Here is a 27,805-nt window from a genome sequence, read left to right as displayed (position 1 = left end):
TCAGACGGCTTTGGTCAGCCAGAGGCTACAGTGGAAGACACTTGCCCGAAGTGACTTGCAGTGGGACCGAACTCAAAACTGCGTGGTTGGAAAGCAAAATTCTTACCACGCCTACGCCTATTTATCGTAACAGCTACTACTACTACTACTCGTTCATTTCCCATACCGGCAAGCTCTGAGCCATGTACATCTCACCTACAACCACGACTACACCTCTGTATCTCCGCTTGATGTATTTACGCATCCACTATCACCAACACCAATAAATGCACCAGTCGTGACACTATCGCCATCGCTACGTCGACCAGCGAGCACCTCACTCTCCAGTTTAAACCACTACAAGAGCAGCACTCAGGCTCTTACATAATTACTCACAGCCATCGTTAAACTCTGGGATTAAATGCTCAATTAGACAGACAACCATGTTTAATCGCCAGAAGAAGATGATCGGTGCGAGAGAAGTGAGTATATATGTATACACACACACACATATATATATATGTATGTATGTATATAGCAGATATCACCTGTGCTTCATTTTCTTTGGTTTTGTATCTTAGGTACTAATGTGAAAACTACATTTAACTCTTCCGTGAATCTAGTTCTCTTGTTAAAAAATTATCCTTACAATAACATTATCTATCTATCTATATGTTTCTCTCTCTCTCTCTCTCTCTCTCTCTCTCTCTCTCTCTCTCTCTCTCTCTATCTATCTATCTATCTATCTATCTATCTATCTATCTATCTGTCTATGTCTGAGTTCATGTACGCATGTTTGTGTGTGTGTGTGTGTTTTCAGTTGAGGTTATTTTTAATATATTCAATTTTTTTTTAACTTTAAGAATAGAATAAGAGAAAAAAAAATACTCAACACTAGGGGTCCTAGTCAAATTTATTGTAGAGTTCGTAGCTCGTGTTGACTGAGACTTCAAATGAAGGGCGAAACTTGCAGTCCCTTGTCAATACTAATTATATATATTTATGTCATCTGTATGTATTTACATACCGTTGTGTGTTTGCATATTGTTGTGTGATTCTTGTAACCAGCGTAGAGAGATCTTAACATTTCAGCATCTATTTTCTTTCGATTTGGCCTTCAGTTTAAAGAAAAACTCCATTGCTACTGTCATAATGCGAGAGATCACTTTCTCGAATATAGTATCAATGACATTAGCGACAATAAACAAAATTTAAATGATTTTATACTTAAATTTTGTACTTATTAACGATGTTTAGAGAGCCTCTATTTGGTCGCTCAATCTGCTAGAAATAGTAGCCAACTTTCCCTCAAACCATTTGATCTTATATGTGTGTGTGTTTCGTTATATCTGGTTCAAATTGGTATCTAACTTATGGTGTGAAAATATACAATGATTATTTACTGAAATCGATCGTTGCAATTGATTAGATCGCAAGCCTGAGCAATCAGAGGCTGACCTTGGGCTAAACTACCACCACCACCACTACAACTACTACTACGTTTACTGAGTGACTGAATATTTTAGAGGCGGGGGTGTATGTGGTTTTTGACAATCTTCATCTACCACCCACTTAATTTAATATCGATTAAAATTTACAGTTTTCAATTGAAAACATTTGATTTTTATTTGGAAAGACTATTAAAGCTGTGGTGATCGACGTTCAAATTGTGGTGTTGTTGTTACCATGCAACAAGGGCAGATAATTCAAACGTGTTCAGAGTTTAATTGGTCTTGGAAAGAAGTTGACGAAGAAATAGATTTAAAAAACTTATTGACAGAAAGGTATTGATGATCAACCAGAACTCATCCCCTTTTTGCTGCAGAACGAACATCTTTTAGTTGAGAAATTTTATTTTTATTGTAGAGGTGACTTGTTATGTTTTTTTTAAATTTTAATATCGTTTCCCAAAGATTCCAAGTCCGATAACTCTGTCGTACGTTAAATAATTGAGAAGTAAACAAGTGCTTCCGCGCATAAAACGCAAGAAGAAAACGACAGCATCCCGTGAAACTTACTCTCTTTCTACCATACAAACTTCAGGCGTATGTGGACCGCACCCATTTTAGTTTTGTTTGTTTTTTTCTTTTCTTTTTTTTTGTTACAGAATCCCCCATTTTCGAGTACGGAGATTCTGATTCTGCAAAAAAAAACCAAAAAAACCCCGGCATTTTAAAATTATTATTACCCCCAACCAAATTCTTCAATTTTCACTTTCTTCAAAATTTTTTCTTTTCCGAAGTACGTAGAAAATTACGGAGATTATGATTCTGAAAAAAAAAATTGTAAAATTTTAATTTAAAAAACACATATATTTGAAGAATATGGGTGGTGGTGGGAATTAAAATTTTAAAATGCGGTTTGGGGGGGGGGGGGATCGCAGAATCAGAATCTCCGTTCTCGAAAATGGGGGATTCTGTAATAAAAAAAAAAAAAAAAAAAAAAAAAACAACCAAAGGTCCACATTCTTCACGTCTGTCCAAATTTCACTTTAGAATAAGTACTGAGTTTAAAAATGAAAAAAAAAAAAAGGACTGGATTTGATTCCTTCAATAAAAATTCTTCAAAACAATGCCCCAGCATGGCCGCAGACTAATGACTGAGATAAGTAAAAGATAAAAGATCGTTTTTCAAAATTTATTGCAGCAAGCCCATTGAATATCAACAGAAATACAGAGTCGAAGAGTGTGTGTGAATGTGGTGTTGGTGTAAGTTGGTTGGTGTTAAAGTCTTCAGTTGGAATTGCTAAAATTAGTCTTGAGATATTGTTCACCAGTATAAGGCGATCTTTCCAGTTTGTCTCCACTTCCACTTCCATCAATTGGTCAGTCGTTCATATGATTTCGTGTGGCAGACGGCGAAAATTATTATTTTCCAATTTTAAGGTGACGAGCTGGGAAAATCGTTAGCGAGTCAGACAAAATGCTTAGCGGTATTTCTTCCAGGCGGCCAGTTGGCAGAAACGTTAGCACGCCGGGCGAAATGCATAGCTGTATTTCGTCTGCTGTTACGTTCTGAGTTCAAATTCCGCCGAGGTCGACTTTGCCTTTCATCCTTTCAGGGTCGATTAAATAAGTACCAGTTATGCACTGGGGTCGATATAATCGACTTAATCCGTTTGTCCTCTCTCTGTTTAGCCCCTTGTGGATAATAAAGAAATAGGTATTTCTTCCAGGTCTTTACGTTCTGGGTTCAAATTCCGCCAAGGCTGACTTTGCCTTTCATACTTCTAGAGACAGTAAAATAAAGTACTGGTCAAACATTGGGATCAACTTACTCCTCCTCTAGAAACAGATGGTCTCAAATGCATAAAGGAGAGTGGGTTGATGTGGTCTTCATGCTTTTCTGAAAAGCATTAGTGATATAAGTGAATGAAAATAATTATCATTTGAAATAGAGACCAGATTGCATACTTGACTCCTTGGAAGTTGAGCTTTCTTGTTTTGAATTTGTTCTGAAAATTTTAATTCAACCCTGTCACACCATATTCCTGCTGCAGTGGGTATAGGTTAAATGTCATCTCTGCCAGATTCCCTGTAAAGTGGTAATAAACAACACACATAGGAAAAGAAGATGCAGCCAATTCCGTCTGTTAGTTTGCCTGCAATTGTTACTCTTCAGATGTGTATGCAACTATCTATTATTTTGCTCAGGAGCTTAGTGGAGGGTAAAGTTAGACCCAGTGGCCCAAGAATGAGACAGTTAAATTGTTTAATGAGAGGAGAAATAATTGTGGCTCTGATCCTTTTTTTTTAGGATTTAGATAGCTGACCCAAATAAAGGCGAGGTAGTGGTTATGAACTTAACAATGGATTAATCTTGAGAACAAAAATGGATTATTTGATGGGTTTCTTCACAGTTTACATATACCCATACTGCTATAATCAAGTACCTAAATACAGTACCTATGGTACTGTATCGTGGGATTGAACCCGAAATGAACTTCTGAACCACACAATCACTTCTGTGTCCATCTTTTCCCGTTAATTTTTTTTTCTAAAGATGCTGTTATTTTTCCCATCCACAGTTTTGAAATGTTATTTTTACATCTCTAAGTCAGGGGCAGCTAACCAAGGACGAGAGACCATTGTACTGAAAGCTGCCCAGTTAGCTCCAGACCTCATGATGAAGCGTTATTGGATGTCCAGTAATTATCCTTATAATCACCTGGCAGGTAAGAAAATGTCATTGCTTTCTATTTAACCTCTTTATATTTCCAGAACTATAATTTTTAAAATCATTATGGAAGAGCCATTCTAGTAATTTAATGATACAAAAAAAATTGTTTACATATGTATATGTGTGTATATATATTCTTTTTTCTCCAGAGAAATTGCCACTTTATCATCGAACCCGTTCACAGCGGCATCTCTATCAAAGCAACACATTATCATCAGAACACAGCAGTCCGGAACCATTGTCTGTTGATGAAGATGCCAGATACCCACAGCACACGTGCAGAAACACATCATTCTCTCCCAAAACATCGAACCTACAAAAAAACTACCCAACATTTTCACCAGGTTTGATATGTCTGTTTGATATCTTTAGCTTGGTGATATACAACATATATATAATGTGTGATATACAATATCAGTAATACTGGTATGGGAGCTGCTACTTTATATAGTGCTGGTGCATGCATCTACAGCTGCGCGCGTGCACACATACACGCGAGTACTGTCCAAATCTCCGACCAATCACATGCAGCTAGCTGGCATTCAATTGGCGTATCAAGTTTCGGGCATTTTGATTGGGGTTTTGGATAGAAAATTCACCAAAAAGTCACTTCTATCGATTTTTTAATTGCTTTGTGGGATAACTGGGGAAATGTAAAGATGTGCACGACCACCCTTGGACGGTTTTGAATGACCATAGAAAGTGCGAACCCTCTAACTGAAAAATTGTGGATTTGTATAAAGGATACACACACACAGACAGACATTTTGCTGTTTATATATACAGAGATTTGTTTTAAAAGATCTGGAACAATGGGAATAATGTCAAATGAATTTTATAATTAATGGAATTTGTGATACATCCATCATTGCTTCTGAACGCAAGTTGACAGAAGTTTATATAAGCATGTGTGGATGTGTGGTTAAGACGTTTGCTTTCCAGCCACATGCATGTGTGTGTATATACACAAACACGCAGGCACACACACACATACATGATATCTGTCATAATTGATGTCTTTGGACAATTTGCAGAGACAGACTGAATGACAGAATTTTGAATACCAACTTATCTCTTAATGTGAAATTGGTGGTATTGAATCCTTTCTTTTGCAATCCCAATTAAGATGGCTTTGCCATGTTGTCAGAATGAGTGACAACAGAATTTCAAAAGTCCTTCTGAATAGCCAGCTCCATGACAGAAGGAGAAACACGAGAAATTTTTATGCAGATTACATTAAATATATACGTGTGTGTGTGTGTGTGTGTGTCTGTTCATGTATGTATGCTGGCAGAATCATTAGCATGGCTGGCAAAATGCTTAGTGGCATTTGGTTTGTCTGTACGTTCTGAGTTCAAATTCCACCAAGGTCAGTTTTGCCCTTCATTCTTTCGGGATCGATAAATTAAATACCAGTTGTGTTCTAAGGTCAATCTAATCGACTAGCTCCCACCCCCCAAATTTCAGACCTTGTGCCTATTATAGAAAGGATTTATGTATGTATGCATGCATGTGTATATATATATATATATATATATATACAACCCATGATAGCATGGAAAACGGACGTTAAACGATGATATATGTCTCTATGACATCTATCCCTGTCCCTCTAAACCTCTAATCGACTGTCACCAAGCACTCCCCCTCACTCTCTACTACTCCCTCCTCTCAGCTGACAGGGTCTTTGTATTGCAAGTTATTTGGTGACCCTGTCAGTGCTGGTACCACATAAAAAGCACCCAATACACTCTGTAAAGTGGCTGGCACAAGGAAGGGCATCCAGCCATAGCAACCATGTCGAGCAGACAGTGGAGCCTGGTGTGGCTCCCAGCCTTACTGGCTCCTGTCAGACTGTCCAATCCATGCCAGCATGGCAAATGGATATTAAATGATGATGATAATGATATATATGAATTTACAAACGTATACTACCCATTTTGCATTGGTAAGATGAACGTAAACCTGAACTTTAAATCTGAAAACTAATCTTTGTGATTGTTGTTATTGTTTTACTTTGTTGTTCTTGACTGCAAGGGGACCGAGTTCTATCCATGGAGAACCCTATCTCACCAGGGGTACCAGTGCTCTATAGAACAGCTGAGGAAAAATCCATCAACCCAGATAGGTTGAATCTAGACAGGTAAGAGTAATGGAGACATCCAGTCTGTCTGTTTATTGTTGTGGTTCATATAATCCTATGACATAGTTTTTAGTATTGGGTTGTCCAGAAAGTTCATGCCAATTTTTAAAGGAAAGAAAAAGGTCAATAAGTACTTGCCATCACATTTTTAATCAACCATATATGAACCATTTTGTTGCACAATGCGTCTCCATCTTTCCTTTAACTTGAAAATACCCTCTTCCCAGAATTGAGGTGGTTTAATGGCAAAGAATTCATCAAGGTATCTTTTTATGTCATCCAAGGAATTGAAATTTTTACTATTAAGACTATTCTGCAGAGACCTGAATAAGTGGGAATCTGAAGGAGCAATATCTGGTGAATATGGAGGTGGGGTAACACATCCCAGCCGAGCTGCAGTAATTTTTGTCTGGTTCCCAAAGAAACATGCAGTCTTGCATTATAATGTTGGAAAACAACACCCTTCCTGTTGGCCAATACTGGACGTTTCCCTTGAATTGCTGCTTTTAACTCGTCCAGTTGTGTGCAGTATTTCTCAGAATTAATTGTCTGGTTACTTGGGAGAAGCTCGTAGTACAGAATTCCTTTCCAATCCCACCAGACACAAAGCAAGACTTTTTTAGGGTGAAGACCCACTTTTGGGGTGGCTAAGGATGGCTCATGTTGCTTACTCCAGGATCACTTTCTCTGAACATTTCAGTAGATAATCCATTTCTCATCACCTGTCACAATTTGCTTTAAAAAAGGCGCGTTTTCATTCCGTTTATAAAGTGAATCACAGATGAAAATGTGATCCAAAAGGTTCTTCTCACTCAACTCATGTGGTACCCAAACATCGTAGTGATTTGTGTACCCAAGCTTTACCAGGTGCTCATGAATGACAGATTTTGATAGGTTGAGGCTTTCTGCAATTTTCGGGTTGTGCATGTATCTGTGTGTGTGTGTGTGTGCGTCTGTCTCTCTGTTTCTTACCAAAGCAATATGTTCTATTTCAGGCGCCGATTCACAGTGTGTCCGATATTGGAGGGAGAAGAACCCTTGAGGTTGTTAAACTATCAACACAACCTAATCAAGAAAATCGAACACGTTAATTACCTGAACAAATTGATTTTTCTGGATTTTTACGACAACCAAATCGAAGAGATTGATGGTCTGTGCTACCTGAAATCACTGAGGGTATTGATGCTGGGTAAAAATAGGTGAGAAACTTACTTAAATACAGGCAGTGGTGACAGTGGTGGCAGTGGCTGAGAGGGGTTTGGGAGGAGGGTGATGGTGGAAAAGATTATGGGAAGGAGTTAACAATCTGTAATTTTACTGGAATATTCTCGAAACTTGCTTTTTTGACTTTTTGTTTCTCTTTTAGAATAAAAAAGATACAAAATCTTGATTCTTTGCCAAAACTTGATGTTCTTGATTTACATAATAATCAGGTAAGAATGGATAAATTCTTAATTTTTACCCTCTCTAAACATGTAACACTTCTTAGTTCTTAGTAATTGTCTTTTTTTTTTATTTTCAGAGTGATCTTTGATAGACTGCTTATACATAACAGTCTATCTGTCTATCTACGTGTGTGTGTGTGTGTGTCCATTTATTATTTTTGTTCTGCTATTTTTCTTTTGGACTGAAGCTATCCAAGGTCACTGCTTTGAATGCTTTTTTTTTGTTTTTGTTTTGCCCCAGTATTTAGTTAAAGTCTGGTAGTTATTCTATTTGATTCATTATGCTGAATCACCAAGTCATGGGGACATAAACAAACCAGTCCTGGTCGTCAAGCTTTAAAGGGCAAAAGAAAACAAAGCCCCCACCCCACCGCCACATATACATATGTACACACACACTCACACATACACCTGCACTGATAGGCTTCTGCACAGTTTCCATCTATAAATCCACTTGTAAGACATTGCTTGACCCTAGATTATAGCTGAGCACATTTACCTAACTTGCCCTGCAGTAAGACTGAATCCAAAACACCATGTTGGAAAGCAAACTCCTTTACCATGTGGTTTTGGGTTTGATCCCACACTGTGCTACCCTGGACAGTATCTTCTACTACAGCCCCAAACTGACCATTATATGTATATCAAGTGAGTTTGACTTGGCAATATGTCCCCTGCTTTTGCTAATTGTTTTAGCTCCTTGTGTAATCACAAGGAAATATAAACATACTCTTATGTTCCTCTCCTTTGACCCAGCAGAATATCCAGGTTGAGACTGCTGGAGGGAGAAAAGGCTTTACTGGCTTTCAGGATTACTGGTAAGTTCACCGCCACCAATTCACCACAGGAAACATTCACTGCCATCAATTCACTGTGAAGAAAGTTCACTGCAAGGAAAGTTTACCGAGAAAATATATCCATAGTATCTCGCCATTGTTTATTTCTTCTTGAGCCATGCCTGGCTCATAAGGGCTGGTTTCCCAGTTTCCTTGGCACATCAGTTCCCCACCTGGATGGGACGCCGGTCTGTCGCAGGGGAACTGAAAGATGCAGGAGGAAAGAGTGAGAGAAAGTTGTGGCGAAAGAATCAGCAGAAGTTCGCCATTACCTTCTGCCGGAGTTGCATGGAGCTTAGGTGTTTCACTCATAAACACACACATCACTCAATCTGAGATTCGAACCCGTGATCCCTCGACCACGATTCCGCTGCTCTAACCACTAGGCCATGTGCCTCCACATCTCATCATTAATAATAGTTAAAAAATATTTTACTGAAGACAAAATGGTGAATTGATGACGGTGACCTTTTCCTGTGGTGAATTGATGACAGTGAACTAACTGGACATGGGCTTTCAGCACTTAATTACCGATGAGTAGATTGGAGCAACACTAAATGAAGGTATTGCTCAAGGACACAAGTGTCCTTCTCCTCACATCCAGGAATTGAACCCACAGCCTCTATAATCATGAGCTGAGCACCTTAACCATTAGACTACACACCTTCACAGATTCATGGATGTTGTGTTACCCTGCTCTGGAAAGAAAAGCTTAAGAGCAATCTTCCTCCATTTAACATTGGAATTTCCCCCTACTGGAGGTCCCTATCCTGGTTCAGAAGCACCATGGATTCCTTGGCAGCCACTTAACTACTTGAGAATGAGAATGGAAAGATCAAAAGCTGCTTTGGTCAGATGGGACCACAAGACTGGCCCAGCCACCTGTGAATGTGGAGAAGCTGACCATTCTAAAGAGCAATGCCTTGTCTTTCTTCTGCTACCCAACTCATGCAGCTTAGAAGATCTGGCAGAGTTCAATAAAAATGCAAAGACTTGTATAAAGAAGACAGAAACTGTCATTTAACTATTCCACTTTGAAGAATCAAAAGAAGACTGTATCATGGGCATTTGGCCAGTGAGATGGAGAATAGTTGAGCATGAAATCATGTCTACGAGACATGGTTAAACATGTAATTTGTTCTGGTGTGTACAACCGATTACTCCTTCTCCCCCATCTTCTGATGCTTAATTCCACTGACCCCTCTCCTTTTTTTTTTACTTTTTTTTCTTTTCAGGTAGGTTTGGGTTTGTTTTTTTTTTGATAATTTCATCTTTTATACTTCAAATTTTTTTTTTTTATATTTCTTTTCTTCCAGTAAAAATATGTTGTTAATTAAAACAATCTTTAATACCAAAAGAAAAAAAGGAGAATTTGACTGACCAGATAGCTTTACTGTGATTATGTAATTAGTTTTTAGCTCCTCCACTTACAGATTACTGAGCAGTGGGTGCTGAGTTCAAACCTGCATCTAGGCATTGTCTGAATATTTAGTAGAACATGATTTAATTTTCAAAATTCTTTGCTAATTATCTTTCTTCCTTTGTTTTATTTTTTTATACTTTTAATTTTATTTTTCCTTCTATCTCTTCAGATTTCTGAGATTACGAATCTGAACCATTTGTCAGAACTACGTGTCTTGAATTTGGCTGGGAATTTATTTAAACATGTCGAGAACCTGAATGGTATGGATTCCTTAATGGAACTTAATCTCAGGCGCAATCGTATACAGAGTGTTGTAAGGGACATTTCAAAATAATATATTGCTGTTGTTCTGGTTGTTATTGTTGTTTAACCTTTTAACATTCAAACTGGCCACACCCAGCCAAACTGGCCAGATCCAGCCTCTCACACCTACCCTACTGTCATTCTAAAAAAATCAATGTTCACATCATCAAAATCTCAAAGCTACAAGATAATGCATGACGAATTCAAATGAATGAGAATAAATAAGTATTATATTTGTGAAGGCACATGGTTTAGTGGTTAGGGCAATCGGCTCACAATTGTAAGGTCATGAGTTCAATTCCCAGCAACGCGTTGTGTCCTTGAGCAAGACACTTTATTTCACGTTGCTCCAGTCCACTCAGCTGGCAAAAATGAGTTGTACCTGTATTTCAAAGGGCCGGCCTTGTCACACTCTGTGTCACATTGAATCTCCCTGAAAATTTCATTAGGGATACACGTGTCTGTGGATTGCTCAGTGACTTGCACGTTAATTTCACAAGCAAGCTGTTCCGTTGATCGTATCAGCTGGGACCCTCGTCGTCGTAACTAACAGAGTGCTCCTATATTTGATAGAAAAATCTGAACGATAAAAGGTTAATGTATTTGTCGCCAGGGTTCAAATAGCCATAGAAATAGTGGGATCTCAGGAAAAGTTCCTAGAAGATCTGCTATCTAGTTACTTATGAGACATTGTGTGAATGTTTAAGAATGGGTCTGTCCAAGCACCTGGAGTTCTCCGTTCAAATGTCTCAAGTTGTCTGGCAAGAGATGAAGCATGCAAATCAACATTTTGCGATGAGCCAAAGCAATGAGACAGTTTTTGTAGATGACAATTTTAGACTGATTGGGTGATTTATAGATCAATCATGTGAAACTGTGGTGGCTCACTTGTGGTCTCTAACCGAGTATCAAGTGGTAAAGGTTCAAACCCTAGCTACAAGACCATTGAACCAACACAATATCACAGCAACACTGATCTTCACCTCTGAGCAAACTGACCTACACTTCTAGTATGTTTGTATCGAAGAGATCAATGTCTTTATATTAACCCTTTAGCATTCAGATTATTCTGCTAAATATAATGTTTCTTTATTCATGTTGTTTAATCACATGTAGGGAATACGACCGTACATAAGGAGTTGGCAGTGGCAATGACGACGGTGGTGGAGACATCCTACACTGCTGGTGTATATTAGCATCATCATGGCTGGATCAGGAACATGGTTGGCTGACTAGTCATCTGTCACTAGAACTGGAACATGGCTGAGTCACTCGGTGGTCAGAGGTTAGTCCTGAAAGGGACTGGAACCTAAGACCGGTGTTGCTGGAACATGGTTGAATGCTCAGTGGTCAGTGACTAGACCTTAGAAGGTCTAGAGCCAAAGACGAATAATAGTCTGTCGATCTCGCCTTTTTATAGGGTTAAGGTGGCTCAAATGAAGTAGACCTTATCCGAAGGCCATGATTGGTTGGCTTACACACTGGCGTGAATTAAGTCAAAAATCAAACTGTGCCAAATGCCAACCAATCAGAGCAGTGGACACAACAGGGTCAAACTAGCCAAAGATGGTTGTTATCTAACACGAGATCATTTTTAATATGTCTCTCAAACAGTGAGGATATCAGTTATGCTACACATACTTTAAATAATAATAATAATGAAATTATTGTATACAGTGCTCAGGTGCACCACAACTTGTCAGAAAGTTCGTATAAAGTGTATGCAGTAATGTACAAATGTCTGGGAAGTGAACAGTGTATGAGTCAGATACATGCTTGCGTGTGTATGGAGGGAAGAAAATCAGGTGTAGTGTTGGCGAATCTCAGGAAGCATGGAAGTTTTGGAGGATGCAGTGCTCCAACAACTAACAACTGATGCTGGCAATTTGTTCCATGCTTCAGCAACTCTCAGCGTGAAAAAATGTTTCCGAAAGTCATGGGAGCTGTGCTGTTTTCTGACTTTGTAAACATGTCCACGGATGTTAGACAGGTGGAGTTTGAAAAGGTGCTCAGAGTTATTGTTAGTAATATCTTATAGCTTTGAAATTTCAATGATATGATTGTATAGTTTTAGAATGACATTGTAGGGTTGATGTGAGAGGTCAGATCTGACCAGTTTGAGTGTGAAATAGGTAGAATATCTGGGCCAGATATGGTCAGTTTAAATGCTAAAGGGTTAAGGACTGTCAAAAAAATTAAGTTTTTTGATTTCATTTGCATGAGATAATTAACAATTCTTGATTAATTGATTGACTGTGAAGAAAGTTCTTTTATGAAACCCAAAATTCTTTCTGTAAATCCATGAAATAATTCTTGGTTGAGTCCAAACCAACTCTTAACAGCTTACCATTGTGGTTTCTTTTCTAGTTAGACATCGATTGTCTCCCTTCCCTTCAGCGCCTCTATCTCAGCTTCAACGAAATTTGCAGGTAAATCAACTTCTTTTTACACACACACACACACGATGTTGTTTCCTTTCAAAGGAATTCTTTGATGCTTTTTATGTAACCCAGGTGAGCCCCCCTCCTCCTCCTGCAGCTGTTGACCTGCTACCATTTACACGGAACACTACTAACATAGAATTCATGAGTCTCAGAAAGGATCAAATAAAGTTATAGGGCTCTGCCCCTTCCTATAGATTCACCAAATAAAAAAATCAAAACAAAAAGCTGTCTCTCATTTGTTATTGGCAGCAATCATTGTAGATGGTTCACCAACAAAAACGAGGCCCCGTCATATCTCATCATTTAACATTTGTTTTCCATACTGGCACTGGTTGGACATATCTAGTTTTAGGTATTCATTGGAAAAGGAATATGGCAAATTGATTTTATAAGAGAGAGAGAGAGACTAATCTAATCTTACTACAGCATTTGTAGTATATGGAGGTGTCATAAACCTTATTGTGGCTGTTATAGTGTATATGGGGATGTCATAATCTCGTCTGAGTCATTATATTACATTTGGTAATGTCATAACTTTATTACAGTCATTATGATATGGTGATGTCATAACTTTATTACAGACATTGTAATATACATGGTTGTATCATGACATTATTTCAGACTGTGTATATAGTAATATCAGGAGGCGCAATGGCCCAGTGGTTAGGGCAGTGGACTCGCGGTCATAGGATCGCGGTTTCGATTCCCAGACCGGGCGTTGTGAGTGTTTATTGAGCGAAAACACCTAAAAAGCTCCACGAGGCTCTGGCAGGGGATGGTGGTGATTCCTGCTGTACTCTTTCGCCACAACTCTCTCTCACTCTTACTTCCTGTTTCTGCTGTACCTGTATTTCAAAGGGCCAGCCTTGTCACTCTCTGTGTCACGCTGAATATCCTCGAGAACTACGTTAAGGGTACACGTGTCTGTGGAGTGCTCAGCCACTTACACGTTAATTTCACGAGCAGGCTGTTCCGTTGATTCGGATCAACCGGAACCCTCGTCGTCGTAACCGACGGAGTGCTTCCATCCATAGTAATATCATGACATGTTACTATAACTGTGGTGAGAAACTGAATGGTACGGATTCCTTAATGGAACTCAATCTCAGACGCAATCATATACTTCGTTATAATTGTTACAGACGGTTTTAATTAAAGATCACAGTAAAACAGGAAATTTGCATCACGTAAACAGGAGTGGTCTCAGGTGGGTTGGTATCAAATGAGTTAGAATGTATTATGGTTATCTCCATCATTCAAAGACAGTATAAAGGTAAAGTTACCTTCTTGAGTTGTGCCAACTCATAAGGGCTGGTTTCCCGGTTTCATGACATGTTTATTCCCCTCCTGGATCAAACACTGGTCTGTTACAGGGTTACTCTCTTTTGCCTGATGAGTGGACTGGAGCAACGTGAAATGAAGTGTTTTGCTCAAGAACACAACGTATTGCCTATTCCAGGAATCGAAACCACAACCTTACGATCATGAGCCCAACACCCTAACCACTAAGCCACGCACTTCCACCAAACGCAGTGTTTAATTGGTCTGTTTCTGCTTAGTTTCAGTGCTATTAGCTGTCTGTCAGAGTCTAGTTCTTTGTCAGAAGTCTCCCTTGATGGTAACCCCATTGCCATTGAACACAGTTATCGGCAAAATGTCCTTTACAACATGCAACAACTCCGGCTGCTCGACATGCGACGAGTCTCTGTAAGTAGACCATTCGCTTTGAAGAGATTTTGTGTTTGTATATGTTTCTTTGTGTGTGTGTGTGTGTGAGAGAGAGAGAGAGTGTGTGTGTGTACATGTATTTGTGTGTGTGTGTGTGTGTGTGAGAGAGAGAGAGAGTGTGTGTGTGAGAGAGAGAGAGAGTGCATGTGTTTGTGTTCTGTCGAGTGTGTGTGTGTGTATTTGTGTGTAAATACACACACACTCATATACATAAGTGTGTATGTATTTGTGTGTTGTGTGTGTGAGAGACAGAGAGAGGGTCAGTACGTGTGTGTGTGTGAGTAAGTGTACATGTGTTTGAGTGTAAGTGTGCTTGTGTGTGTGTGTGATGTAAATGTATGTGTGTGTGAGAGTATGAATGCATATGTGTGTGTGTTTGTATATGTATCACTGAGTGTAAATGTGTTTTGTGTGTATATATGAGTATGTGCTTGTGTGTGTGGTGTGTGTATATCTGTGTAAGAGTAGGAGTGTGTGTGTGTGTGTGAATGCACATGTGTTAACAGAGTGGGTCTGAAGGAAGGGCCAATAGCTACAAGGTACCCACAGCATTCTCAAACCTTCCTAGACTGGTGGGACCGATACCTTAATGTTTGTCTCGAGTCTTTGTAATTCAACGCCTGCAGGAAATATGTGAGCAGGGAGGGAATTCCGGAAATCTTCTGGGAGTTTTTGGAAAGAAAGAACTGGGTACCTTGATTAGTGTAGGTCAAGGAAGGAAGTGTGGGGACAAGAAAGTTGATAAGAGGAAGAGAAGGAGGAACGAGTGAGTTGGAAATGGTTTAGTGAGATGTTTGGTAGTCTAAGACTTTCATGGCACTCAAGAATGATGTAACACTTGTTTATTTCATCTGTAATGCATATTTGATTCTTGATACATGTAGCTGTACGTCTGTTGATGATTACTGCCTAATATTTGTTAAAACAGATTTGGTATGTGAAGAGCCATTATGCCAATATTATTGTAGCAATATTGTTTTCTTCATTGCTATCTTCACTGTTTGAGAAAAGTATTAAGAATGATCTCGTTTGAGATTACAAACATCTTTGCCTAGTTTAACCTTGTTGTGTCCACTAACCTGATTGGTTGACACGTGACGCGACTTGTCTCCACTTATTTTCGCGCCACTGTCCCGAAACAGCCAATCACGGCCTTTGGTTAAGATTCCATTTCTGAAGTTCGTTTGAGCCACCCAAACGGTATATAAAGGAGTGTTTTCAGACACCTTTCGTCTTTGGTTCCAATCCTTATAAGGGCTAACCTCTGACCACAGAGCTACTCAACATGTTTCAGTCAGGATTGGTTCGATTCCACTCCTTTTTTATTAGTCAACTGGTTAAATATCCAACTAATTAATCGATTGTTTGTTTAATTTGGTTAAACAGTAAGCCATTTGTGGTACCACTTAAGAAGAGTGGTCCCAGTGCACGCACTCGTGTACTCACGAACTGCACAAGCTAGTCGTGACTAGTCAATCCTTACTTTGTGTTTTTGTTTTATTTTGTGTAAAAAAAATTATTTACTTTGTGTTTTATTTAATTTGTGTAAAAAAAATGATTTACTTTGTGTAAAAAAAAAATAATTTATTTTGTGTTTTATTTACTTTGCTAGGTAGTCGTTGTAAGATCGACTAGTCATGACTAGCTAGCGCGGATGCGTGAGTACGTGAGTGCGTGCACTGGGACCGCTTTTCTTAAGTAGTACCGCCATTTGTTATGTTTTTGCTTGTCAAAGCTTTTTTGTTGCTACTTACAAGTAGCCATAACTTAGCAGTTTGGCAAAAGAGACCAATAGAATAAGTAAGTATTAGGTTTACAAAGAATAGGTCCTGAAGTTGATTTCTTCAGCTAAAACCGTTTAAGGCAGTGCTCCAGCATGGCTGCAGTCGAATGACCGAAACAAGTAAAAAAGAGAAAAAGAATACTGAAATTAATAAAGCTGTTGTTGTTGTTGTTTTTTTTTCTTAGGAAGACGAGAGACGAATGGCATTGGTTGCGGCACGAAAAGAGGAAGAACGGAAAAGGGAGATGAGGAAGATAGCCACATTGAAGGTCAGTGGTCAAGGCAGAAAGCTGGCAGAGTTGTTAGCATTTGCTAGGGAAAATGCCTAACAGAATTTTGTCTGTTTTCACATTCTGAGTTCAAATTCTGCTGAGATTGACTTTGGACTTTGCTTTCATCCTTTTGGGGGTGGATAAAATAATACCAGTGGAATACTGAGGTCAGTGTAATTGACTGAAATTGTTGGCCTTGTGCTAAAATTTGAAATGAGCATTAATGGTGGTTAGAGACGGGAGGCCTTGGGTGAAGGTAGGAGGTATTGGGTGGAGGTGAGAGGCATTGGGTGGAGGTAGGAGGCAGTTGGCAATGGGTGGAGGTGAGAGGCTTGGGTAGATGTAGAAAGTGTTGATGGTGGTGGTACCTTGGTAGAAGCGAGCTTTGTTTTTGTGGTCATCACCATCATCATTACAACTATCACCACTATTACTCTACTACAACACATACAAACTAGTCTACTACAGCACACACATACACACTATACTATCACAACACATACACATTTCTACAACACACCCACACTATTCTATTACAAGGTACACATACACACGTGTGCCATTGTACTACAACACACACAACTTTTTCACAAGACACACACACACATCCACTACTCTACTACCTCTCAAACCACAATAAAACTGACAACCGTTAATCTTGTTACCATCATTTTCTGTTCTATCTGTAGGAAAAGCGCCGAGTTGCCATTAACAATGCTAAGAAACAGTGGGATGTCATACAAGGAAGTTTGATGTCCCATGTTGGTAAAACTGGTAAAATACCTGAGCTGTATACTCAACATGTTGGTTCTTACCCCAACACCAGACGACCAAATGACACTGGAATCCCTCAGAATAAAGATGCCGCCACAATATTCGATGATGTTTTTCATATATCGGGAAAGTATGTTTCTTTAGAAATTAAATGGCTTAACTCTTTAGCATTCAGATTAATTAGTTGAATGTAATGCTTATTTATCCACATTTTAAAAAATTAATCATGTAGTATCTTGTAGCTGGGTCTGGTCAGTTTTCAACATAAAACAAATAGAATATATATATTTATATACATATATAGAATCCCAGTGTCTAAGCAGGCGCTGGTGTCACAAATAGTGAGTGGCTTATTAAAAATGATTAATAGCAACAGGCATAGTAATGCTTCCGTCTGCAGCCCCAAAATCCAGCTTGCAAATTTGACAAATGCCTCACTGCTAGAGCAAGTGTGTCAGATAGAGCTGATGCTATAGCTGTCGTTCATTGTTGAGGTGTAGAGTTCATGTTCATAGTTTCAGTGGGAATACAAGTTCACACATGATCCCCAGTCACATGTATACGTGCTTTGGGATAGTGTGATCTGTACCAGTTCATCTTGCTGTTGTTTTTCGACTGTCACAGAGTAATTGCTGACCAAGCCACCACCAATTACACCCTCATTGGTCCCTAAAGAGCAAACAACACTAAAATGATTTATTGGGAATCTTCCTCTGTAATCTCTAACATCAGTATTAGTTGATTAAATCAACTTAAGTATTTGACTAGTACCTTATAATGTTGATAAAGTCCAATAATGTTCATTGTACTAATAGGTAATTAAGTTGATTGCACTGTTAGTTTTGATTGTCATTGTTAGTGATATTGACTTTATAAATAGTAATATACTATCAACAATAACGTTGAATAATGTTAATGGTATTCGTTAAGTAAATAATATTGATAATGTTTAGAAAGTCAATAATGTTGAAAATACTGGGTGTTTAGAAAGTTGGTAATGTTGATAATATTCATAATGTTTATACCAAATTGTTAATGAATTTAAAATTTCTTTTAAATAAAATCTTCCTAAATCTTTCCAGACTTGAAAAGTTGCTGAAATATCCTGCAGGTAGCCACAGTGCACAATCAGATGTACCAAGTACAGCAACAGATGTAACAAGTACGTCAACAGATGTACCTAGTACATCAACAGATGTACTTAGTACACCTAATCTGAGTGATGAACAACAGGAAAGTGAAATACCAAAGAACTCTGGTTCCAAGACACACAATGAACAGCTGAAGTCAACAAAACAAACATTTATTTTTAGGTAAACATTTTGGTCTCAAATGTTTGGGATAACTGATATATAACTGGATATCTAGACTCAGTGTCCAGGTTTTGATAGAATAAAGAGACACAGTGTGTAGATGTTGACTGGATAGATGGGCACAATGTGTAGATGTTGACTTGATACATAGACACAGTGTGCAGATGTTGACTGGTTAGATAGACGGTGTGTAGGGGTTGACTGGATAGTTAGACGGTGTGTAGATGTTGACTGGATAGAAAGACAGTGTGCAAATGTTAACTGGATAGAAAGACAGTGTGTACAGGTTGACTGGATAGAAAGACAGTGTATAGATGTTGCGTGGTTAGATGCAGTTTGTAGATATTGACTGAATATAAAGACAGCGTGTAGATATTGACTGGATAGTGTGTATAGATGTTGGCTGGTTAGACACTGTATGTAGATATTCTTTTCCACTCTAGGCACAAGGCCCTAAATTTTAGAGGAGGGGGCCAGTCGATTAGATCAAACCCAGTACACAACTGGTACTTAATTTATCAACCCCGAAAGGATGAAAGGCAAAGTCGACCTTTGTGGAATTTGACACTGTATGTAGATATAGACTTGATAGAAAGACAGTTGAGTGGATAGATAAGATTCAGTGTGTAGTTGTTAACTGGATAGATGGACCCAGTGTGTTCAGGTGACTAGATAGATGTAATTCTGGCAAGTTGGTTTCAGCTCCAGGTTGTAGTTGTTTCACTTCAACATACATCAAAATGCCCCTGAGAAAAATATTAATTTTTAGTTTCATTTAAAAGATGTTTTTTTTTCATTCCTACAAATTAAAAATCTTATATTTATTTATATTTAATTGCTTTCAGATCTCCCAGTAATATTGAAAATGATGAATGTGATTTAAACAACCTTGCTGAACTTGATGACAATTCTTTAGCCATGTTTGGAATCGGTTCTCTGGAAGCTCTTGATAGGACGTGGGGCCTTCCAACTGCTGGAAATGTTACTACCGTTCTCTTCAATTTCATTGACTTTGATGAGATTGTTAAACATTTACCCAAACTCAAATCTAGATTTCCTGGTCTTGTGGTAAGTTTATGCTTAATTATTGCTTGGATCAATCTGTACTGTTGTAGTGGTTGTGTGTGTGTATCAGGTGAACAGATATAAAAGGATACACATAATTCTTCACTACATGCAAAATGTTGACAACTGCTACGAGTTGCTAGAAATAGAAACAGGGTACATCTGTGGAAGTGATGTGTCAGAAATGAATATATTTGTGTGTGTGTGTGTGTGTGTATGTGTGTAGTTCATCTGAGATCAGTAGTCTACTGTGGAACTTCGAACATTTGTCTCAAGTCTCTAGTCATTCAAAACCTGTCATCATAGACCTTTCTCGTTTACCTGCTAGACCTTTCTCCTCTCGTCTGTCTGTTGATCACTGTATTTATAATAATCGTGGCACCTAGAAGGACAGACACACTGCAGTAGAGTTTGTACCTAAATAGGTCAGCTCCTGTCCATTTGAACTTCGCCTGACGTGGCTGAGGTCGTTGGTCAAAGGCAGATGATCAATCGATTTTTGACAGGACAAAGAAAACCTTTTTTTCACGCCTGTTGATCGTGGTGGTTTGGACAACCAGGAATTCTTAGATTCGGTTTTGAATCTAATCTTGGAGAAGGAAGTGTTAATTTTTACACTGTCATAGACATTGCTGGGAGGAATTCAAGAGAAGCCTGGGTAATGCCTATGATCTCAAGCAGCTTTATCTGGGCTTACAACATTTTCATTTTAATGTAACCCATTCATACCCCATTTAGTCAATGCTTGTGAGTGATGTGGGGAAAAAATACTATTATTGTTTCATATTCAAATGATCGGGATCTCGCTGTAAACTTTGGCTTCCACACAATCAGGATCAACTGTTAAACCATACTTTCAACTGAAATGCAAGGTGCTTAACATTATCATCATCTTAATGTCCATGCAGGTATGTATTGATGGGAGCATGTTTGTTCCTTCTTGAGCCATGCCTGGCTCATAAGAGCCGGTTTCCCGGTTTCCTTGGCATATAGGTTCCCCACCTGGACGGGACACCGGTCCATCGCAGGTGAGCTGCAAGATGCAGGAGGAAAGAGTGAAAGAAAGTTGTGGCGAAAGAGTCAGCAGAAGTTCGCCATTACCTTCTGCCGGAGCTTAGGTGTTTCGCTCATAAACACACACATCGCCCGGTCTGAGATTCGAACCGGCGATCCCTCGACCGCGAGTCCGCTGCTCTAACCACTAGGCCATGTGCCTCCACAATTGATGGGTGCATGCTTGAATGTATGTGTCTTTATATGTAAACAGCATTTCCATCTCACTCCCTCCTCTCCTTCCTACAATGTTTTCTAAATCTATGGGCCTACCTTATGTCTTCTTGCACTCATCAGTTTTTCTTTTTCCACTAACTTATCTCTTCCTTCTCCCTCACCTCCCCTTTGTCTTCTTTATTTCTTCTTCTCCCTCCATCTATCTGTCTCTCCCCTCCTTCTCTCTCTCACTTTGTTTATCTTTCATCACCATTTACCGTATCATTTCATTTCCCTTTGATGAAGAGGTCTGCTTGAAATGTCAGATTTTCTTTCTTCCTCATAGCATAAAATATATTCCCCTGTTTCAGTTATTCATATTCTTGCCAATGCAGAATACCATAACCATTTTTTCCAATGGAATCTACCACTTTACTAATTCTCCATTGCTAACTCTCACAACCAAGTTTTCAACTTCCTATCATAGTGTTTAGTATTGAATGCCTGCAACATTCACAGCCTCACACAACTGAATGCTTTGGCAACAGTCCGAAGACTTGACCACATCGTCATTGATGAAGTAAACCCAGTCACCAAGTTTTCTTTGTGGCGATATTATTTATTATTCCGACTTGCTCATTTTTCTCTCAAGACAATCAACAACAAAGAGGTAAGAACTTCAATTTCTCAAATTCAATTTTAAACTTTAACCCTTTCGTTACTGTATTTATTTTGAGATGCTCTGTGTTTCTTTCAATTACTTTAAATATAACTAAGAATTTAGTAAAATAACTTGGTTATCATTAAGCTATTGATTGAAGTCAAATCGAATCAAATCAAACCAATCAAAATAGATGAACATCAATGGAATTTGTATCCTTGTGGTACCAGTGCCGGTGGCACATAAGAAAACCATCCGAACGGGACCGTAGCCAGTACCGCATCGACTGGCCACCGTGCTGTGGGCATGTAACAAACACCATCCGATCGTAGCCGTTCACCAGCCTCGTCTGGCACCTGTGTCGGTGGCACATAAGAAAACACCGAAAACACCATCCGAGCGTGGCCATCTGCCAGCCTCGTCTGGCACCTGTGTCGGTGGCACATAAAAAACACCATCCGAGCGTGGCCGTCTGCCAGCCTCGTCTGGCACCTATGTCGGTGGCACATAAAATCACCCACTACACTCTCGGAGTGGTTGGCGTTAGGAAGGGCATCCAGCTGTAGAAACACTGCCAGATCTGACTGGCCTGGTGCAGCCTTCGGGCTTGCCAGACCCCAGTTGAACTGTCCAACCCATTGCTAGCATGGAAAGCGGACGTTAAACGATGATGATGATAAATTGTGATTAAGGTTTGGTGGAAGATTTTAATTCAGAACTTATGAAAACAAGACATTTGTTTCAACTCTGTTCCTTAAGGTCAACTATACTTTTCGTCCTTTTGGGGTCAAATAACAGCAGTATCAATCTAGGATGGTGGTGGTGGTGGGAATGGACTGTTGGGGTTCGGGTGGCATAGGGATAGACTGGGTGCCTTGTGGTATCTGTTTTAGTCCTTTTTGTTTCCAACAGCAATGCTTAAAACTTCAGTGATAGCACACTGTATGGGCCTTAAAGCAGGGACCTTTCTTTAGGACAACATACATGAGGTGGAGAGGGGAAATTTCCAAGCAAAAGCGACTGCCAATACTCTACGAGAACAAATATGCAGGATTGTGCATAGATGTGCAGATAAGTATTCAACTTTGACCAGTGGTAGCCTCTAGAATAACCATCAACAGGTGACATTGTCTATAATAACAGTATAACGACCATCAACTGGTGACATTGTTCTTATTAATTCTATAATGACTATCAACAGGTGACAGCAACTGATATTGTCCATGCGGAACATTTATTTGGTACTTTCTCACACCTGATGACCACGTATCTAACTTCAGCTCAACTCATCACTTTGGTCAGTGAAACAAAGTAAGTTGTCAACATTTATCTCTTTCCAATTTTCATTCTGTTCTCATTAACTTTGAGATATTTATCTTGAACTCTTCACACACACAAATAGCTGAACTCTGACCATATGTAGTTACTGTGTTGTGTCCCTGGCAGACATGTACTGATCTGCCTCAGTCTCTACTTTAACCCTTCAGCATTCAGATTTCTTTGTGAAATGTATTACTTATTTATTCACGTTGTTTTGAATTAATCACACATTATGTTGTAGCTTCAAGATTTCAATGGTGTTTGTCTATTTTAGAATGACATTGTAGGGTAGGGGTGAGAGGTTGGATTGGATCGATTTTAACATAAAACAGGTAGAATATGTGGGTTGGGAATTGCTGGATTAAATACTAAAGGGTTAAAGACAGCCACTTCCAACACCTGCATCATCATCATCATGATTTAATGACCATGTTCCATGCTGGCTTGGGTTGGACAATATGTAAACCTCATCATCATCATTTAACATCCATTGTCCATACTGGCATGGGTTGAACGGTTTGACCGGGGCTGCACAGACTACAGTCTGATTTGGCATGGTTTCTATGGCTAGATGCCCTTCCTAACACCAACCACTCTGAGAGTATAATGGGTGTTTTCACATTCCACTGGCACAGGTGTCAGTTGTGTGACCCCAGTATATGCCACGACTATGATTTCACTTGTCTTGAAGGGTCTTCTACTCCAGTATGGCATATGCGGAAGGCCTCAGTCATTTGTCATTGCCTCTGTGAGGTGAGGCCCAACACTCAAAAGGTGCTCTTTAGGTGCTACTTATGTGACACCAGCATCAGCCACATTACCTCCAATGAGGCCCAACTCTCAACAGGCGATTTTTACATGCTGGTAAGAAAACATTCCAAAATTCTGCAAGTAATTCTTTTCTTATTTTACTGATTGTCTGATAGAGCTGGCCTGAATGGAGCAGATGTATGATCAAAGACATTCTAACCATGATCATCCCATCTTTACAGGTAGTTACTTGTGGACTATATTATCAATAAAATAAAAATAAAATAAATGCGCCCTTTTTAAAGCCTAGCCAGGCTCATGGGCCCAGTTTCCCAGTTTCTGTAGCATATGTGTTCCCCAGCTGGACAGGACGCCAGTCCATCACAGTGTTACTCATTTTCGCCAGCTGAGTGGACTGGAGCAACGTGAAATGAAGTGTTTTGCTCAAGAACACAACGTGTCACCTGGTCCAGGAATTGGAACCACAATCTTACGATCATGATGCTGACACCATACCAAACCGTTTTTGCATCACAAACTATTTTCATGCAAGACAGTTTTTTTCTCAGACCATGAGAATAACAAAACAGTAAAGTGCATAATATACATTTTAATTATATAAATAATACATAAAGCGAAACAAACCTGCAGACTGCAGTAGTTGTCATCATCATAATATTTAGTGTCCATTTTCCTTGCTGGCAAGGCCAGGAGCTACACCAGGTTCCATGGTCAGTTTTGGCAGGGTTTCTACAGTTGGATGCCAACCACATTACAGAGTATACTGGATGTTTTTCACATGGCACCAGCACCGTATAATTTTAAAATTTATTGTTCCTGTGTGACCCAGTTCCAAATGATTCATAACCCAGTGGTTACAGATTCTACATCTTCATCGTTTAATGTTCGCTTTCCACGTTGGCATGGGTTAGATGATTTGACTGAGGACTGGTGAACCAGATGGCTGCACCAGGCTCCAATCAGATCTGGCAGAGTTTCTACAGCTGGATGCCCTTCCTAACGCCAACCACTCCAAGAGTGTAGTGGATGCTTTTATGTGCCACCGGCACGAGGGCCAGTCAGGTAGTACTGGCAATGGCCACTGGTTTGCATTATACAATATGTCCATCTTTTTAAAATATAGCAGTGTGTGTGCTGAGGAAGATATAGCTGTTATTTCTAGCAAGTTCTGTGATCCTGTCGTGACACTCTAGTTGACTTGGTAACACTGTTGGTGATTTTTGGCTTCCCTTCATCATGAATAATTGAACATTATATATATTGACTCACAACTTTTCAAATATTATTTCCTCATTGTTACTAAACTTATCTATTGTTAACCTGGTTATAAATAGACATCCTGAAGAGGTACATTTCGCCTACAGAAGTACTAAGGCAATAATATAAGAGAGAGAAGATAGACATCATACCAACAGCATGGGACTCTCAAATAGCCTTCCAAATCTTTGATCTGCTGCCCAGTTATAGAAACTTGCTTGGCTCCAATTAATCACTATCAAAGGACTTTTTTTTTTTTTTAATCCAGGAAAAAGCAAATTTTAGCAACTTTAGAAGAGAGAAACAAAAAAGCAACTGATACTAAATTTTTTGATAAAAGTCAAGAGGAATTAGCTGGGCGTTCTATATTGGTTTACCCTGGCTCATCTCGGCATCAGGTAAGTTTATTAAATACAAAAAGGTTAACGATGTGGTTGTTACTTGCAAGTGGATATTGCTTAGCAATGTGTACCATGCTTTTGTTTAAAGTGTTTGTGAAATCGTGAGTAGACATAGGTACCCCCATCCTTGAATCAGAGCAATGTCCAAGATGTAACAGCTTCACTAGCAACTGACTCCTACTTATTTACAGCCAAGTAGACTGGAGTAACGTGAAATGAAGGGCTTTGACTGGTCCATGGATTGAACCCACAAACTTAGGATCAGAAACATTGTATCCATAAGGCCACATGCCTTCACTGTGTAGTTGTACCCCTCGGAGGGTGTAACCTCTCGAAAGAGCTGTTCTTCACTCCTGCTCCAGAACGTCGGCTGCGGGGTCACTCCGAAAAGCTCTATCTGCGACGATTTCATTTCATCTCAATTGAAGGAGAGGGGCTCTCTCCGTCCGGGTTGCGAATCCGTGGAATAAGCTGCCGATGACTGCTCGGTTCAAAGTCTCCCTTGACCACAAGTGGCCTGAACACTTTACATGAACACCATCCTGTACATAACTCCATGTCCCCCTGCATGGCCTTGCTTTTTGAGCCAAATAATTAACTAACTAATTAACCTAGCTGTCCTTCCACCTCTCACCCTTAGTCACTATACCTAATCCTACTTCCCCAAAACATTCATCCAATTAAAATCTTCCTGAAGATACTGTCCTGCACTGGTACAAATGAAACATTAAAGTGTCAAAATCTCACCAGTCTTGGTGAACCAACAAAGGCCAAGGGGATTAACCTTTCTCCAGGCTCAGCAAAAAGATTTTTTTGAAAAAGGGCATGTGTATCTGTTTGAACCCCTGCTTGATAACCAGTGCTGATGTGTTTACATCCTTGTAACTTAATGTTTCTGCAAAAGACCAATAGAATAAATACCAGGCTTCTAAAAGAATACTGAGGCCGATTCATTCTATTAAAAATTCAAGGCAGTGCCACAGTCTAATGGCTGAAACAAGACAAAGAAAACATCCATATCATCATCATCGTTTAACGTCCGTTTTCCATGCTAGCATGGGTTGGACGGTTCGACCGGGGTGTCTGGGAAGCCAGAAGGCTGCACTAGGCTTATCTGGCAATGTTTCTACAGCTGGATGCCCTTCCTAACGCCAACCACTCCGTCAGTGTAGCGGGTGCTTTTTACGTGCCACGAGGCTGGCAACGGCCACGGTCGGATTAGTGCATTTTACGTGCCACCAGCACGGAAGCCAGTCGAGGCGGCACTGGCATCGGACACGATTCGGGTGGTGCTTTTCACGTGCCACCAGCACGGAAGCCAGTCGAGGCGGCGCTGGCATCGGCCACGATTCGGATGGTGCTTTTTACATGCCACCAGTCCAGGGGTCCTGGCATCTGCCGGGTGTCAGTCATAGGATTGGTTCAATTTTGATTTCGATTTATATATATAATAAAAACTTATTAACATTGTATATATTTTTTCTTTACTCAGAAGTCAAAGATCTGCAAGAAACTGGCCAAAGAGTACGTGTCTGAAATTGTAAGGAATGTGTTACATGCAGAGAAGAAACGAAGTGAAGTCTCTCGGATTTGGCCGGAATTATTTGAAGATTTCTTACTGAATATACTCTCAGACATGAATGATACAAACACCTATATAAAGAATTGGTTTGATAAACTAGAAAAATCATAAAATATATATCATCACTGAAGACTATGTTGTTGGAGTGAGTTATTCCATTTATTATTTTAAATAATGTTATTGGAGTGTGTGGTAATAAGCTTGGTTCCCAACCACATGGTTTTGAGTTCAGTCCCAGTGCATGGCGCCTTGGGCAAGTGTCTTCTACTATAGCCCCCAAGCTGACCAGATAGATGGAAACTGAAAGAAGCCTGTCATATTTGTGTGTGTATATATATATATATATCTGTGTGTCTTTGTGCCTGTCCCCTGCCACTGCTTGACAACCAGTGTTGGTGTGTTTATGTCCGTGACTAGATGGTTCAGCAAACGAGACCAACAAAATAAGTATGAGGCTCAAAAGGAAAAAAAATATACAGGGGCCAAGTCATCAGACTAAAAATTCTTGAAGGTGGTGTCCCAATATATCCACAGCCCAATGATTGAAACAAAAAGAAAGGAAAAAAAATACTGCCATCTGCATCACAGCTGGATGATAAAGAACATCAAATCTATTTTACACATGTGGAAGGTGTGTATTTATAAATTGATGAGCATGTCTAAAAGTCTGTATCTGCAACTGAAACAGCATGAAATTAAAATAGCCGTCGGTGTACCATACCATATATTTATACCACTGAAAGGTATGTGGTTTTAGCCTGAGAGAACATTTCTTCCAAGCCATGTCATCAACATCAACATCATTTAACATCCTGGCATATGTTGGATGATTTGATGAGCTGCAACAGGCTCCAGTAGTCTTTTTTGGCATGGTTTCTATGACTGGACGACCTTCCTAATGACAACCACTTTCCAGA

The 27,805-nt window shown here is 39.5% G+C and overlaps 1 protein-coding gene across 1 annotated transcript; it reads left to right on the top strand.

Annotated features, from left to right (window-relative positions):
- Nucleotides 1-47: 47 nt before the first annotated feature.
- Nucleotides 48-27,018, top strand: LOC115220453 (leucine-rich repeat-containing protein 49-like). The gene is made up of 17 exons (XM_029790580.2): nt 48-461; nt 4,036-4,153; nt 4,308-4,502; nt 6,196-6,301; nt 7,297-7,500; nt 7,668-7,734; nt 10,175-10,318; nt 12,676-12,737; nt 14,312-14,459; nt 16,449-16,532; nt 17,225-17,439; nt 18,392-18,622; nt 19,468-19,690; nt 21,384-21,566; nt 22,759-22,868; nt 25,174-25,303; nt 26,799-27,018. Exons 1-17 carry the CDS (start codon nt 423-425, stop codon nt 26,997-26,999), a joined length of 2,460 nt encoding a protein of 819 aa, XP_029646440.2. The 5' UTR covers nt 48-422; the 3' UTR covers nt 27,000-27,018.
- The last annotated feature ends 787 nt before the right edge of the window (nt 27,019-27,805 follow it).

Source organism: Octopus sinensis, linkage group LG16 (assembly GCF_006345805.1).
Source record: "Octopus sinensis linkage group LG16, ASM634580v1, whole genome shotgun sequence".
NCBI classification, from domain to species: Eukaryota; Metazoa; Mollusca; class Cephalopoda; order Octopoda; family Octopodidae; genus Octopus; species Octopus sinensis.
Note: the sequence above shows the minus strand (reverse complement) of the source record. Positions and strands in the feature narration are given on the sequence as shown.

Excerpts from the sequence above, each read along its gene's own strand:
- LOC115220453 (XM_029790580.2), top strand. The coding sequence starts at position 423 with ATGTTTAATCGCCAGAAGAAGATGATCGGTGCGAGAGAA. Across the intron at positions 462-4,035 it reads AGATGATCGGTGCGAGAGAA|TCAGGGGCAGCTAACCAAGG; the intron begins GTGAGTATATAT and ends TACATCTCTAAG. Across the intron at positions 21,567-22,758 it reads AGACAATCAACAACAAAGAG|GTGACAGCAACTGATATTGT; the intron begins GTAAGAACTTCA and ends GACTATCAACAG.